Source organism: Myxine glutinosa, chromosome 11 (assembly GCF_964187855.1).
Source record: "Myxine glutinosa chromosome 11, kmMyxGlut1.1, whole genome shotgun sequence".
Classification (NCBI taxonomy): Eukaryota; Metazoa; Chordata; class Myxini; order Myxiniformes; family Myxinidae; genus Myxine; species Myxine glutinosa.
In genome coordinates, this window is record NC_136271.1 from 106,018,099 (window position 1) to 106,035,511 (window position 17,413).

At 43.4% G+C, this 17,413-nt stretch overlaps 1 protein-coding gene across 8 annotated transcripts in view; it reads right to left on the reverse strand.

The window, feature by feature from the left end:
• Positions 1 to 6,396: 6,396 nt before the first annotated feature.
• GOLGA5 (golgin A5) overlaps positions 6,397 to 17,413 on the reverse strand; it is a 69,794-nt gene continuing 58,777 nt past the window's right edge. For all 8 annotated transcript variants that reach the window (XM_078786973.1, XM_068105067.2, XM_078786974.1 and 5 more), the window contains exons 11-14: positions 16,214 to 16,430; positions 7,234 to 7,336; positions 6,793 to 6,856; positions 6,397 to 6,685 (exon numbers count right to left, since the gene is read on the reverse strand). In XM_078786973.1, the coding sequence (XP_078643099.1) occupies positions 6,617 to 6,685; positions 6,793 to 6,856; positions 7,234 to 7,336; positions 16,214 to 16,430 (453 nt within the window). In that variant the 3' untranslated portion in view covers positions 6,397 to 6,616. The remainder of the gene's footprint in view (positions 6,686 to 6,792; positions 6,857 to 7,233; positions 7,337 to 16,213; positions 16,431 to 17,413) is intronic.

Sequence of the window (17,413 nt, forward strand, 5' to 3'; positions counted from 1 at the left end):
TGTTGTATTGAATACCAATTGTTGTGAATATTGCTTTAGTCTGGACCCTCCTGCCTCTAGTGTGTATAAAGGTCAAAGGGCGTTCCCGTAGTTAGTTCCATAAAGCATACATGAAGGACACTATAATATCCCTGTTCAGTAGTTTATTTCCTTATTCTGTGTATTAGGTTAAGGCTTTGTCTTCCATTAAAATGACACTCCATTGCACCAAGTGAAATAAGATAGAGTCCCTTCATTCCCCATTCCCACTCCCAAAACTTCCATTGCCAAGCCTCAATTTCCAGCTACATTCCCTCCAAGTCTCCACTGCCAACTGCACTGGGCAGTTTGCCAGTTTGTTACAGCTGCGGGTTGTTTTCGCTCCAAAACCACCATTGAACATGTGCTCGGGTCGGGGAAGAAAGGCGTGCCCGCCCGTCGTCATCAAGGGCGGAGCCAGAGGGTCGCGCGACCAACCAGGGCCGAGGTGAGCACACCGATGGGCGTGTCCTGAAGGCCGGCGGCTTGATCGCCGGAGGCGTTATAAAAGCGCGCGCGCAAGGTACTGCGTGAGATGATCCAGGAGAACAGAGAGAACCAACTGCGAGAGAACATTAAGGAGATCATCATCCAGGGAAGCACAAAGCCTGTTGTAGTCCTGGCAAAGCACGCGACGTCCACAGCAGCAGCAGCAGCAGCAGCGGCGGCCACAGCAGCAACAACACAACAGCCGCTTGGGGCCTGGACGGCGGTTTTGAGCAGGGCCGCGAAGGAACGGCGGCTGCTAAACGCGCCGATCATGCTGCCGGACCCCTTGGACTTTCCTCTCCCTCCAGCCATCCACCTCCCGCCAGTCCTATCATCATTCCCCGCGTGAGTTTGTTCTGTTTGTTCTGTCCTGGGTATTTAATCCTGGGTATTGGTTTTGTCTGGTTGATTTGTTTGTGAAGTAAATGTTAGCTCTTTCACGAGCCTCGATTCAGCATACAAAAAAAAAAAAAAAAAAAAAAAAATAAAGTTTGTATAAGCTAGGTTGCACTGTCTAAAATCTTCTGTAAATTATTTTCTTATCTTTCCTTCTCCTTGGTTATTTTGAGCCTGTAAATAGTAAATAAATTAGATTCGTATTTCCAACCTTTTCGTCTTCTTCTTCTTCTTCACATCCGTGTCGCTTTTGTCTTTTCCATATTGAATATCTGTGGCGCGATCCGGCCAACGTTCGGGGATCGGGTTAATCGGGGTAACTGTTAGGCCGCGGTGCAATCCGCTCGGCAAACCAACATCCTTAACCGCGGGCCATAACAATATATATATATATATATATATATATATATATATATATATATATATATATATATATATATATATATCTATATATATATCTATATATCTATATATCTATATATATATCTATATATCTATACAGTGGGGAGAACAAGTATTTGATACACTGCCGATTTTGCAGGTTTTCCCACTTACAAAGCACGTAAAGGTCTGTAATTTTTATCATAGGTACACTTCAACTGTGGAAGACGGAATCTAAAACAAAAATCCTGAAAATCACATTGTATGATTTTTAAGTAATTAATTTGCATTTTATTGCATGAAATAAGTATTTGATCACCTACCAACCAGTAAGAATTCCGGCTCTCACAGACCTGTTAGTTTTTTCTTTAAGAAGCCCTCCCATTCTCCACTCATTACCTGTATTAACTGCACCTGTTTGAACTCGTTATCTGCATAAAAGACGTCTCCAGACCGTCTCCGACCACAAAGACCGCAAAGACCGACCGCAAAGCCGTCTCCAGACCTGTCCACACTCAATCAGACTCCAACCTCTCCACAATGGGCAAGACCAGAGAGCTGTCTAAGGACATCAGGGACAAATTTGTAGACTTGCACAAGGCTGGGATGGGCTACAGGACAATAGGCAAGCAGCTTGGTGAGAAGGCAACAACTGTTGGCGCAATTATTAGAAAATGGAAGAAGTTCAAGATGACAGTCAATCTCCCTCGGTCTGGGGCTCCATGCAAGATCTCACCTCGTGGAGCCTCAATGATCATGAGAAAGGTGAGGGATCAGCCCAGAACTACACGGCAGGACCTGGTCAATGACCTGAAGAGAGCTGGGACCACAGTATCAAAGAAAACCATAAGTAACACACTACGCCGTCATGGATTAAAATCCTGCAGCGCACGCAAGGTCCCTCTGCTCAAGCCAGCGCATGTCCAGGCCCGTCTGAAGTTTGCCAATGACCATCTGGATGATCCAGAGGAGGAATGGGAGAAGGTCATGTGGTCTGATGAGACCAAAATAGAGCTTTTTGGTTTAAACTCCACTCGCCGTGTTTGGAGGAAGAAGAAGGATGAGTACAACCCCAAGAACACCATCCCAACCGTGAAGCATGGAGGTGGAAACATCATTCTTTGGGGATGCTTTTCTGCAAAGGGGACAGGACGACTGCACCGTATTGAGGGGAGGATGGATGGGGCCATGTATCGCGAGATCTTGGCCAACAATCTCCTTCCCCCAATAAGAGCATTGAAGATGGGGCATGGCTGGGTCTTCCAGCATGACAACGACCCGAAACACACAGCCAGGGCAACTAAGGAGTGGCTCCGTACGAAGCATCTCAAGGTCCTGGAGTGGCCTAGCCAGTCTCCAGACCTGAACCCAATAGAAAATCTTTGGAGGGAGCTGAAAGTCTGTGTTGCGCAGCGACAGCCCCGAAACCTGAAGGATCTGGTGAAGATCTGTATGGAGGAGTGGGCCAAAATCCCTGCTGCAGTGTGTGCAAACCTGGTTAAGAACTACAGGAAACGTCTGATCTCTGTAATTGCAAACAAAGGTTTCTGTACCAAATATTAAGTTCTGTTTTTCTGATGTATCAAATACTTATTTCATGCAATAAAATGCAAATTAATTACTTAAAAATCATACAATGTGATTTTCAGGATTTTTGTTTTAGATTCCGTCTTCCACAGTTGAAGTGTACCTATGATAAAAATTACAGACCTTGACGTGCTTTGTAAGTGGGAAAACCTGCAAAATCGGCAGTGTATCAAATACTTGTTCTCCCCACTGTATATCTATATATCTATATATCTATATATCTATATATATATATATATATATATATATATATATATATATATATATATACATACATACAGTGAAACCTTGACTTACGAGTGCACCAACTTACGAGTTTTCCGAGATACGAGCCGTCGCTCGGTCGATTTTTTTTGCTTTGTGATGCGAGCCGAGATCTGAGTTACGAGCGAGCGAGCTTGGATATAAAACACGTAATCGTCGAAAAACATGAGCGAGGTGTGCGTGTTGTCGACTTGGCGAGGCAGTACGATCGTAGTACGTCTACGATATGTACGATTTTGAAGCAGAAGGAGTCGATAAAGGCTATAACTACAGCCAAGGGCGTTAAGATTATTTCAAAGCTCCGGACCTCTGTCCATGAAGAGATGGAGAAGTTGTTGTTTGTGTGGTTGACGGAGAAGCAGCTCGCAGGAGATACCGTGACCGAGAGCATCATCTGTGAGAAGGCACGAGACATTTACGGGAATGTGCAGCAGACGGCGGGAACATCAACGGACGAGGCATCGGAAGAGTCATTCAAAGCCAGTCGGGGATGGTTTGATAATTTTAAGAAGAGGACCGGCATTCACTCCGTCATCAGGCATGGTGAGGCAGCAAGCTCGGATGTGAAGGCAGCTGAAGATTTTATTATAACTTTTGCCGAACTGATAGAAGCCGAAGGATACATCCCCCAGCAAATCTTCAACTGTGACGAGACAGGGCTCTTCTGGAAAAAGATGCCGAGGAGGACGTATATAACGGCAGAGGAGAAGAGCATGCCAGGCCACAACTTGTTCAGAGTGCCGGCGATAGCTCGCCTTCTCTTTGTGGAAGACACGGTGAGATCCTTAACATCCAACAACTAATGGGACGCAAACGGGGCGCCCAGTTTAGCGGTACACACATTGATGAATCACCCTGCCTGTGAAACACCGACATGACAGGTTATAGCTGGGTCGGGATTCAAACCCAGGCTGGACAGTTTAGAGTCAAGTGTGCGTACCTCCAGTCCAGGCCATCCTGCCAACTTGTATGCTGCATACAGGTGAAATATAAAGCGCGAGATATTTATATATATATATTTCAAAAAAAATTGGTGTGGTTTTTGGGAGGCTGGAACGGATTAATAGCATTTCAATTCATTTTAATGGGGAAATGTAATTTGAGAAACGAGCAAATTGAGTTACGAGCTCGGTCACAGAACGAATTAAACTCGTAAGTCAAGGTTTCACTGTATATATATATATATATATATATATATATATATATATATATATATATATATATATATATATAGCATAAATATATAAATATGAAATGCACGCCAATGTTCCACCTACAGCAGCACCGATGTACACACAATGCATGGCTTGTATGTCCACCTCACCAAGGAGTCCACACAATGCTCGGCTTGAATATCCACCTCAACGAGTCCACAAGACGCATGGTTTGCATGTCCACCTCACAAAGGAATCCATACGATGCACGTCTTGCATTTCCACCTCACAAAGGAATCCATACGATGCACGTCTTGCATTTCCACCTCAAAAATGTCCACAGTGCACGGTTTGCACATCCACCTCACAAAGGAGACTTGACCCATGAACAAAGTGACAAACCTTTTGACCAGCCTACCGAGTCAACCTTGCAACGCGAAATGCCCATTATAAGAGTGCACATATTTTGTGCAGTTAAAATCGATACAATGCATTTCGGGATAAAAGAACGTGTGATAACTTCGAAAGAACCATAATCAACATTGGATTGAAATCAAGGATTGAGAAACAAAAATAGGGAAACTACCAACATGTTTATATCAATGGTCATGATTTGTTATGCAAGCAACCCGATAATAGTTGGCGGAAATCCCCATCCTCCCTCTGTGCATATGTAATAAATAAATGGCCTCCAACGATGCCAGCGATAGGAGATTTTTTGCACATAAAGCATCTTTGCAAAATAAAAATAAAGATCAATTGTGCATCATGACCACAGTTTGCCCCACACAATGGGCATTCCTTTGGGAAGCAACATCAGTATTGGCTTGAAAAACAAAATAAACATTGAAGGGTCGATTTAATTACTTTACAAACAACTTCACGGCTCTCATTTAAATCATCAAAATTCTTGCTCAGGAGCCAACACCAACTGGCAGTCCTAGAGCCACTACAAGTAAAGATGACAGGTGACTTAGTTATTAGTAAATCACTAAAAAAATTAAGTAAATAAGCTATAAATTCTTAGTTCTCCAGGAACTGATGCAGGTTTTGTCTCAAAAAGATGGGCTAAGAAGCCTCTATTATCTAAGAAAAACATTCAGGACAGATTGTATTTTTGGCCAAATATGAGAACTGATTCAAACACATTTCAGTGAATTCTGTGGAGTGATGAATCAAGATTTCAGCTTTGCAGTGATGCCACAGAACGTTGCCTTCGCAGATCTAGTGAGAGATTCAACCCTGAGTGCATTTCAACAACTGTGAAGCATTGAGGTGGAATCATGGTCTGGCGTGCATTTTCGTCTGCTGACGTTGGTGAGTTGATTCGGTGTGAACAGTCAATTACAGCCAAGGAATACAAAAATATTTTAAAAAACGGATTACTTCCCAGCCTCCAAAATTTATTTCCTGGAGAGAAGAGCAAAGAAGTCATTTTTCAACAAGATAATGCACCTGCCCATACTGCAAAAGCCACCAAAAAGTATTTGGAAAAAAAGTCCCTGAAACTTATGTTCTGGCCTGGTCAGAGTCCTGATTTGAACCCCATAGACTCAGAGAATCTTTGGGCCTATATACAATACAAACTTATTGGAAGGAAGCTTGCAAATTCTGATCAACTTTGGGGAGCTGTCAAACATGAATGGGACAATATTGACATTTCTTGGTGCAAGAAGCTTTGTGAAAGTTTGACCAAAAGACTGGATTATTTAAAGAAAGCTAGGGGACAAGCTATTCCATCCTGATTTGTAGTTATCTCTGCATGTTCTTGCGTTTTGGTGTTTTTTAATGTATGGTAAAATAGTTATGACCAAAAAAAAATGCTAAAAAATAGACTCGGCTTGGACTGTAAAAAAATGGATTTTTTTTTTGCCCCAAAATGTACATATCACATATACAGTAATCACAATATTCTGTAATGTCTTACATGTTCCTTCCCTTGTTTCCATAATATGTAAATGCTCCAAACCTCTCCCACCTCCCCAATAGTAAAATTGTGTTCCTTCAAATTGAGACTTTAACCATTATCACATTGGGGGTGCTGTTTAACAGCTGTAACAGTGAGTACATTAAAAAATATATGGTCACAGAGACACAGTGAGACAGATGCACCTTGCAAATATATTACTGACTGTTCAACAGCAGAGTACGTGTGAGTGACAAATACAGAATTCGATTTTGCAAATAACTCAAATACACATCCAACAGGGGTTAGGTGTTCAAAAATCTGGTTCAACAAATACAATGATTTGCATTATTTGGCTAATAATTCGAGCAGTTGTGATAAAGTAATCAACGTTCCAGCCATAAAGCGTCCCTGGTTTTCATTAGGGACTGGCATGCATTTCTGGAGTGTATGTTAGAAGTACAATCATCACCCAGAAATGCAGAATCACCTGGAGAAAAACAAAAATAGGTAAACAATGAAATCATGCATATCCATTCTATAAATGCTTGTACAATAAAAAGTGCAAATATAATGACCTTCAGAATACACACTCACGATATAGAGCAGAATGAGCACCCTCGCAATTGGGTATCGCCTCAAGAAGACACCGAGGCGGATACTGCAGAGATGAAGAAGAAGAAGACAAATAAGACGATGAAGCCAAAGAAGAAGAAAAAAAAGCGATGAAACAAAACAATAAAATTATTGGATCAAACTCCATTGTGAATCCAAGATAATAAAATTGTGTTCCGTAGACGACTGGAGAACAAACCACTGTACTACATGCATATTGGTGGTGAGTAACAGCCAGGTCTTCCTAATCTCGGTGAACAGCAATAAACTTTCATCTCAATGACTATCAAATAGCACAATAGCGAGCACATACAGGAAGTTAATGTGGCCTCTTGTTGGTATGTGTTGGTATGTGGTAATGTGGCCCAGTGGAGGATAATATGTTGGGGAAAATACGCATGAACCTGATGGGCCTTTTCCTACCTGAACCGATCTATCGTGCTGGCAGCCTTGCGCACCCTTCCATACACTCCAGATGAAAACAGGTCGCCTTCACTGCATAGGACGGGAATGTTCCGGGCATGGGCTGCATTCAACAAATGTCTCGTTAATAGGACCAACACGAAAATAAAATGATTTTACTCATAAAATGGTGTGTATGTTTATGTACATGTATATGTGTAATAAATATTTATGTATACGTATAATAAAATAAAAATAATTAAAGGGTGTGTGTGTGTGTGTGTGTCCTCCATAACTCCAAAACCATGAAACCTAGTGGCCCCAAAACATACTCCTCAACCTCTAAGAATGCATTAATGCAAACTGGGTGTTGGGTGTGTTTAAAACCCTTTTTAAATATGATTAACGAGGTGCTCATAAGAAAAAAGAAAAAAGAAAAGCCTTCACCAAAATGGCGATATGCCATCTTGGTCAGCCCACTGTCACATCGCTGGGTTCTTAAGCCGCCATTTTGTTTCGGGTTATTGAGATTGATCACTCTTTTGACTTTTAAGATAATGTCTTGTGACTTTGAAGAGGAAATCCTCTGGTAAAACGGGGTTTTTGCTTTAAACTCCATCACGGGCTTATTTCAACTCAGATTCGATTTCTGTTTTGGTAGTCACTGAAGTGGTTGAACACTGGACTATAACAAATTTGGTGAAAATCTGATAAATTTTGAATAACCTATGGCATTTAATTATTTAACATGGGGAAGGACGGTGATTAGGATCTTCGTCATCTTTCCTTCAAGGCCTCAAGCAGCCCTTACGGATTTATTTCAACTCGACTTTGATTACTGTTCTCGGTTTTAGTCGCAAATTAGGGTCGATAAAGGCCCTGGTAAAATTAATTTTCACTTAATTACACCTCAGGTTGTTACTTACATAGGATGGTACAATGAGTGCAGGCAACCCCAAGAGTTCATTTTAACTCAGATTTGTTTTCTGTTTTAGTAGCAAGTTAAGGTCGATAAAGGCCTTTGTATAAATAATACAACCCTCTCCCCTCCCCATTCCATCTTTTCCCTTCTCTCCCTATCTCCTCCCCCCCCCCCCCCTCCACGCCCCCCCCCCGCCCCACACTCCTCCCCTTCCCCCCCATCTCCTTCCCTCACTCCTCCCTTCCCTTCCTTTCCACTTTCCCCCTTCCCTCCACCTACTCTCTCTCCCCCCACCCCACTCCCCTCTTCATATTCCCAGCACGAAGCGACTCTCCGCACACCCGCCTCTAAGCTATCTAAACCTGGGTTTGAAACTCGAACCAGCTATCAACTGTCATCCCGGTGTTTCACAGGCAGTAGTTAAGGAAAAATAATTTTAGGTGAGAAAAATTGGGGACAGAGATGAAAATTGGCTGAAATGACCTAAATACCCTGTAAAAGCTTTGCAGAAAATTCCCCATAATTCCAGGGGGTAGAAGGTACCTAATTTGCATATTCCCAAGATGGCCGACACCAGCGAAGGTAAAATTTATAACTTTTGAACCGAAGAGGATAGAAGCATATTTAACATGTCTAGTTCCACTAATTTTAGGGTGGAAAACCCATTTCCGAGGTTTTTGGGTGGCTACAGGGTCATTGAGGGGGTCAAATTAGTCAAATTAGGCACCTAAATTTGCATATGTTGAAGATTGCCACCACTAAAAAGCTGTAATTGTGAAACTTGTGATAATTGTGGAACCAATTGTTATAGAATAATAAATGACACTTCTGAATTCATACCAGATTTTAATATAAACAACAGGAAATTGGTTGTGTTAAGCTGTCGGGGGTTTTTTTAGCATACAAAACATTTCAGTCCAAGGGAACACAAGCAAGTAAGTAAGCAAACAAGCAAGTACAAGGGGATTTAAGGTAATCTAATCAATCTCCTCAACAACTGGGGCATTATAACAGTTCTCTCCTAGACATGTTTCACACATTGGTGTGCATGCACGACCTGCCTTCCTGCACTTGCAAGAGGCTGTCTTGCATCCCATTTTACAGTTGCAGAATATGAGTTCCAGGAGTCTCTCAGGGGCAGATGGGTTTGCTGAACCCACTGGACAAAGTACATCTGCCCGCATCTCCCAGCCCCACTGGGTACAATCAAGCTCAACACCCTGGCACTGCTGAATCAGTAGATATGCCCGCAGACTATGCTGCTTGGCTGAACCAGATGTGGGAGGGAGGACAGCGAGGTTCATGCCATTTGCCACAGACTGCTTCGCAATCATTTGCTTAAGCTTGAAGAACCGAGCATTGTTCAGTGAGGCAAATTTTTCGGCACCATACCAGCCAAGGAAGAAATGCTCACCCGCAACACCGATGTCTTCCTGAGATGCATCCTTCTTATAGAATATAGACATCTCGTCTCTCAGAGTGGATCTGTTTCTCAGCAGCTGACATGCTTGAGCCTTACCTCGGCAGTATGCTGCTGATGTCGTGTCAGTCCCCGTGAAGGCATGGGCGAAAAGAATCACTTCCTTCAAAGGGCCCAGAGAAACTTGGAGCTTGTCAATATCTACATACTTTGGCTCCACCCCACCCGATTGAGGATTAATGAATATGATCGACTCACCGGATGGCTTACGATGAAGCAGAGATATCATGACATCTGCATCTTTGGAGACAACATGAACCCCCAGATCGACATTGCTGTACTCAAGAGCTGTCCTGACAATGAGGTTATCAGCATCAGCTTCTGCTTGACAGGTAAGAATGCCAACAGCCCTCAGCTCTGTTGAGACCAACTTCATCAGCGATGTCTTGTTTGCTCCATTCCACAGAAACTCTGCTTGTGTTGTGGATGTGTTGATCTGTGGTGATACAGCAATGGCTGCAGATGTAACCTTGCTGGCTCTCCTGGACTGCTCGCCAACCTTGGTGCTGAGTTGAGTACCATACCCATCAAAGACCACGATGACAAGGCGGTTTGGGTAATGCTTTTGCACATAGCTCACATAGCTTTGTATCACATCTGCATATGTACAGGGTGTATTCCATACAACGGCGTGCAGAAAGTGACCCCCATCTATAACTATGGGAACTGGGCCTATAACTGTTGAGTCAACTAGGTGTGAATTCACGTCAATGATATGATTCAGAGCAGCCTTTGCTGTCTTACGCATGGACACAGCATCGAACAGAGCAGGGGCGAAGTTCACAAATTCATACTGAACAAAATCTCTCAAGTCATTGCTCGATTGTAAAACAGCCAGAATCCTGTTCAGCATCTGCTGCTCATTGACAACCAAGGGCTCATTCCGCACTTTGACAGTGGAGCGCATGGCTGACAATGGCTGAACTCTTTTCTTTTTCTGTAGCTTCAAGTCTGCAAAGTTCTGCCCCATCATCTGCGTGTGCGGTTCGGAGCCAATAGTGACAGCATTGTCACAGTTGATACTGCAATCCGCCTCAACTCCAGTGAAGATAGATACCAACTTGTCTCTGTACTCAAATGGATTGTGTGATTTGAGCCATCCAACCAACCTCTTTCGATCAGCATCATCTTGAGTCTGTCTAGCCTGCCCCAACTCAGCATGTTCCTTATGTAGTGAGTGTTGGTCTGATGGCTCACAGCGCATGCCTGAAAGCTCCTCCAGAGCCTCACATATTGGTATACAAAGGGGTACAGCGCCCACCCACTGTGCGAGAGTACCGTCAGTGATGCGCCGACCATGTGTGAGCCCTCCAGTGGTCTTCATCGCCCTCATCAATACTTGTTCGATGGTCATGTCTGACCAGACACCAGACCAAAACTTGCTGGTGTGGCGAATAGTGAACTACCCATCACCAACAAACTTCTCCCAGTCTTCAGATGGCATCTTCTCCTCCAAATCCTCCATTGCCTGCAGGTACACCTGGGATGATTTCGCGTATGGTAGACACCCCGCAGCATGCAAGTATGGTTGCATTCGAGCAATGGTATGGAGGTGAAGAGAGAAGTACCCGCTGCGCTCAGCACATACAAACTGCTTCATTAGTGATACCTGATCAACATACTGTATCCACAATTTGGCGGTTCTACTTTGAAGACTGGCTGTTTGGTACAGCTGACTCATGGTGTTGGTGAGTTGTATTATTACAGGGTCCAACATCGCATCACTGACCCCTATCTCCTCGGCTACGACCTACTGACCCCTATCTCCGTAACCCACTTTTTACTATAACTTTGCATATTTTTACCTCTAAATGACCCCATTACCACCCAAAAGGACCTCTAAATGACCCTGTAGCCACCCAAAAACCTCATAAATAAGTTCTCCACCCTAAAATTAGTGGAAATAGACATGTTAAATATGCTTCTACCCTCTTCGGTTCAAAAGTTATAAATTTTACCTTCGCTGGTATCGGCCATCTTGGAAATATGCAAATTAGGTACCTTCCACCCCCAGGAATTATGGGGAATTTTCTGCAAAGCTTTGATAGGGTATTTAGGTCATTTCAGCCAATTTTCATCTCTGTCCCCAAATTTTCCCACATCATGCCAATTTCTAGCTAATCTTCCTCCACTACAGGGTGATTCATGAATGTGTGCTGTCAGATGGACGTTAAACGGGCATCTAGTCTGCCAGCATTCATTGGTTGGTGGACGTTAAAGACCCCATGGTGTCCTTCATAAAGAGTAGGTGAGCTATCGCCGGCACACAGAACAAATTACAAATTCCTGCCATAACCAGCAGAAGGCATTGCCCTTGTGCCTCCTTTGGGCGACCAATAGCGTGCATTGAACGATGACTGTGGCGACCGCTGTGCCTCCATTCGGCGACCACGGCAACCCTTGAGCCACCATGGCAAAGCCTTTGCCTCTCTTCTGCCTCCTTTGAGCCACCTGTAGTGCCTCCTCAGCCTGCCTATAAATAGAGGTAAGGGCTGGTACCTGCAGTGGTTCATTGTGTTTGCAGTGAATGGTGAACAACTCGACTCAAGAAAGTCTCCAGACTCAACAGGCACAATACATCATGCCTCCCAAGAAGTGCACAAGACCAAGGGCAAAGAACCGCAGAGGTGCCAGGACTACTGAAGAAGAAGGTCCTGCTGGCCATGGTGATCGCCGAGAAGAGGTCCCTGGTGGCCAAGGTGGTGGACCTGATGGTGGAGCGCATGCTTGCGCATGCTTGGTGGAGCCTTGGCGGAACAGCGACACCCTCAGCCGATGATGCTACCTCGCAGCCTTTTGCTGCATACAAAATGAAGTGGTTGAAACATTGGTCCAAGTCCTGTTCTACAGGGCAGCGGTGATTGTCGATGCTTTTTTTTTTGAATACCATTTTCAATGAACCCAATATGTCTGGTATATCTATTTGCAAAGTTAAATAATACAGACTTGGCATTTAATATGGAATATTTTTTTTGTGGGAGAGAACTTACTTTTCAAGATGACTTCGAACCAAAAGTTCATTGGAATTATGTTGAAATTATTCTAGATTTTGTTAATGTGACCTTTAAAAGAAACAAAAACCACATTTGACGTTTCGAAGCAAATAAATTGATCGTTGAAAGTGATGTAAACCGATATCGAACTCAATTCACGGACAGTACTGTGTTAAACTTCTGTACGTTTTCCAGAAGTATCTCTATTTTGCACATTAGGCAAAAAAAAATTCAACAAAAACAAAAGCTAAATTATGACTGGGATTACGGACAGCAAAATTACAGTTCAGTACTTCGTGTAACCCCCACGAGAATTCAGGAGCACGTACACGTCAAGGCATGCTGTTCACGAGATTTGCCAAGGTTTGGACAGGAATCGCTTGCCATGCAGTGACAATAGTCTGCTGCAATTCACGCACAGAGGTAGGCTGCTGGTCCAAGTTGTCGATTTGACGCGTTAATTCTGCCCACAAGTTCTCTATCGGATTCATATCCGGGGACATGGCAATATGCTCTACACCACGGTCAGCAAGAAAGTGTTGGATCATGCGAGCACGATGAGGCCGTGCATTGTCATCTTGGAAGACAAAGTTTCCTCGAAAGGCTGCACGAGCAAATGGAAGCAATACTTCTTCCAGAATGACCCTGTACTTGAACTGGTTCAGGTTTCCATTCAGAACAACCAGGTCAGTTTTGCCCCCTGCATGAAAAGCAGCCCAAACGGTCACCCCACCACCTCCAGCTTGGACTCTTGGCACTATACAATCTTCGTTGTGGGTTTCATGCACTTGTCTGCGCACTCGGACGCGGCCATCTTGACGATAGACCAGAAATCTAGACTCGTCACTGAAGGTCATGTGATTCCAGTGTCCTGGCTGCCATTGAGGGTGGTCTCTGGTCCACTACAATCGGCGCTGGCTGTGTTGTCTGGTCAGGCGTGGCTTTCTCAGGGGACGCCTGGCACGATAGCCTGCTTGAACCAGTCGTTGTTTGACTAGCCTTCTGGATACAGGCACATTTGTCAGTTGCTGCCACTCAGCCCTAAGTCGATTAGCTGACTTGGTACGGCCATTGCAGACTAACCGGTGCAGCTGGCGATCATCTCTCCTTGTGGTTCTGCGTGGATGTCCTGGCCTCGGTATTGGAGTAGGGACTGAGAATGAGAATTTTGTTTCAGGATCTTTGACACCTGACCTTGAGTGATGCCACACTGCCGAGCAATAGCACGCTGTTTCATGCCAGAATTTCGTAAAGCCACCACTCCATGACAAAAACAGCATTGTCAAGTTGACGGACCATCTCCAGAGGAAGCGGCAATAACTTTTGTAGACGTGCAGCAGTTGTTTTCAACTAATACAGAACGCAACAACCCTTATATACCTGATTGTGAAGCCAATCGTCAAATGTACCTGTCCTTACATTTTGTCACGCCACCTGTGATATAATCATGTTATTGACTTCTTGCTGCGAAAGACAATCAGTGACATGGTTCTTTCAACAAAGACATCACCGAAGGTTAAAAGAAACTCACCAGATTGATATACTGAGTTCCGAAAGTAAACCCAAGTCAAGGAAAAAAAAAAATTCCATATTAAATGCCAAGTCTGTAAATGAAATCCATCTTGCCAGGTGATGGCCACTGAATGGCTAACAAACACATGCAGCTTGAATGCTTCATAATACAAAGCCCGAATAAATAGCTCAAATGGTAAGTGCCGAAATGGCTCGAGCACAGAATTGTGTACAGGGGACAGGTATCTACATATTTTAAAATCAGCCAGAACTCCCAATTTATTTCTCTGGTGAGCCTTCAGGAGAGGTACAGTATCTGAAAATCCTGAGCTTCTTTATCAGCTTTAACCCGTCTTGGGAAGATCAGATCTCCAAGCTGGGCTCCAAAACCGGGCGCTGCCTTGGAATTCTCTCCAGGGTCAACGTCTTTCCTCTGCGATCTTCAGATGATAACCATCATCCAGACTGTCATGCAATATGCTGCTGCTTCCTTTCTTGTCCTCCCTGAGGCCTTGGAATCCGTCCGTGCCATGAGAATCAACGCCCTCCATATAATTGGAATCTTGCATCATAAAAACGGAATCTCAGCGTCCGCTTCTTGTTCACCATTTGGAGAAGGAGGAATCAGAGCCTTGCTCAGAGCCAAGTTCACCAGGTTTGTGGTTTCGAAGGTTTTTTCCTGGATCTATTCTGGTCTTCTTCCTCAAAAGCCCTCTCTCCTCTTTCCCAAACCCCACCACTTCAGGTCACACTCATTCTGCCTTTCCTTGTTATCCTTCCAGAGTTTGAGGGTCAAAACTCAATACTAACTTCCATATTTTTTTTCATTCCCCTTTTCCTCACCTGTGGAACTGCCATCCTGAGTAATCATCTCGAGTTCTTCCCGACAGGATTGTCTGCCGCCAACCGCCACATCATGACCTCTCCCATTTACTATACAACCAAGACCCTATTCTCACCATTCTCCCCCAAAATTCATTTTGTGTTGTGATGCATCCATTTTTCGTCGTCCCACTGGTTTTATTTTGCCTCATTTTATCTATCGATCCATTGTGCTCTTCCCTGATCCTCGATACATTCATCATTTTGTTTCCATTCAACCCTTCCCACAAGGAGAACTTTATTATGTGTATCTCTATCTATAATGTACAAACACCCAAATGATGGGGTTATTTACTTGCAATGATTATGGTGCATGGGAAGGAACAGAGGTAATCTAATTTGTATAATGTCGTTGATTGACCAACATTATCACATTCAGACAGTCAAAAATCGCTTTGGAAGTATGGAGCATTCTTTGCATTTTAGGCAGGGCAGGAGTCCCAAAATGGGAATGGGTCCCAATATGGGAATATTAGAATGGGCAGGAGTCCCATTCACGAATTGTATGTGGTAAAGAGAAAATTCATAACAATGTTTATGAAAGCTTGGTGTTGCGTAGGAATATGGACAAAACAAACATCGAGAGCGACGAGTAAGGGGAAGTTTCAGATGCGAGATAGTGTTTGGGATATGACCATGAGTCTCCTTATAAATACACGTTAAATGTGCTTTTGCGTGCACAGTTAAATGTACAGGTCGTGGACTATGGATGATGATTTTTTATTCGTTACAATTTCCTGAAACGAAGCGGGCTGCTCTGTGAATGCATCCTTCCTAAAGATTCGAATTGGGTTTTAGCACAAGGGTCCCAACCGATGCATCCATACTCCATGCAAGAGCGTATCAGGGCCTTGTACATACACTGTGGACTTTACGTCAGATATGCAACAACTCAGGTTTCTTCTGAGAAGGCCAAGCATGCTTTTTCCTTGGTTGCAAATTGAAGCAATGTGGTGAATACAATTAAGATCTTTACTCACAACTAATCCTAAATAAGGATAGTGCTCAACTTCCTGAAGGGGGGAATCATCAAGTTTATAAGTTCACGTTACTTTGATTCTCTTATGTGTAACAGACATTTCATAGCATTTTAATTTTTTTATTTGCCAAGTCTTACTCCACATAAGTATGGTGTTTAAATTTGACTGAAGGAGACCATCAGAAGGAGACAATGTCTCTGTATATGGCTTAGTTTCTATGTATATAGTGTACCTTCTGATCCATCAACATTAAGGGTAACACTTGGCATTCCAGCTGATGCTCCACGACAATGCTGCTGCTCCAGCCTCTCAAGCTGAAGAGCCAGTGAAGTGCGTTCTGTGCTTAGAATTTCCAGGGCTGTTTGCTTCTGAATCAGTGTTTCCGTCAGCTGCTGCAGACGCCGTTCCAATTCAGCCTGGCCACCACCGCTTATTGCCTTTGTGGTCAGCTGGCAGAAAGGAATGACGGATTACAAAAATGGCAACCTCAATGTCTAAAATTATGCAAACCCTGTTCGACAAATATGACATTTATTTTTGTTGTACCTCAATACTCTGCACAAAGACCCTTATTCCCAAAGATAATTAAAATTATTCAGAATGGAACTGGAGACAAGATGCACAATGCATTTCTATAACGAGCGGTGAAAGTGCTGGAACCGACTTCCATACAGCCCTTGCTGCTCGGAACCAGGAACGATAAGCGCCGCCTGCCACGTGGAACATTATCTCTCCCTTCACCAAACACAATATGGAGTCATTCCTGGATGCGATCGGGCGTAAATTATACTAATGAAGTCACCCAACGACCAGAGATTAATGCAGTGACGTCACCGCCATGGCACATGCACTGTCTGCGGCTCCAAAGAGCTATCTCGCAGCCAGATGTCTCGCAGCGCTTTCACCACTCACCGTTTGGAGTCGCATGACATCCGGTATATAACCGAAGGTAAGCTGCTATGTTGCCATGATGATGCTCTAATGAGATTTAAACTGGTCAGGAGCTGCAGCTTTTTTGCACTTGACAGTTTCTAAATTTACATATGGTTAATTATAGCTAATACGTGTGTATACAGTACCTTCAGGAAATATTCACACCCCTTAACTTTTTTCACATTGTTGTTTTGCAGCCTGAATTTAAAATAGGTTAAATCAAGATTATTTTTTGCGATTGATCGACAACTCTTTATTTCAAATTTCAATACTTTTTTTTTTTTTAGAAAAATTTTCAAAATCAAAAATGAAAAGCTGAAGGGTTTTTGATATGCCACTCCAAACTGAGTTAAGGTGCATCCAATTTCCTTTGATCATCCTTGAGATTTCCCCCAATCATCAACAAGGTTATAGAATCAATCATCACTTCTGATAATAAATCCTTCCTCTTCTCCAATGGCTTGATCTCAGATCATCAATTTGGATTCAGACCAGAACA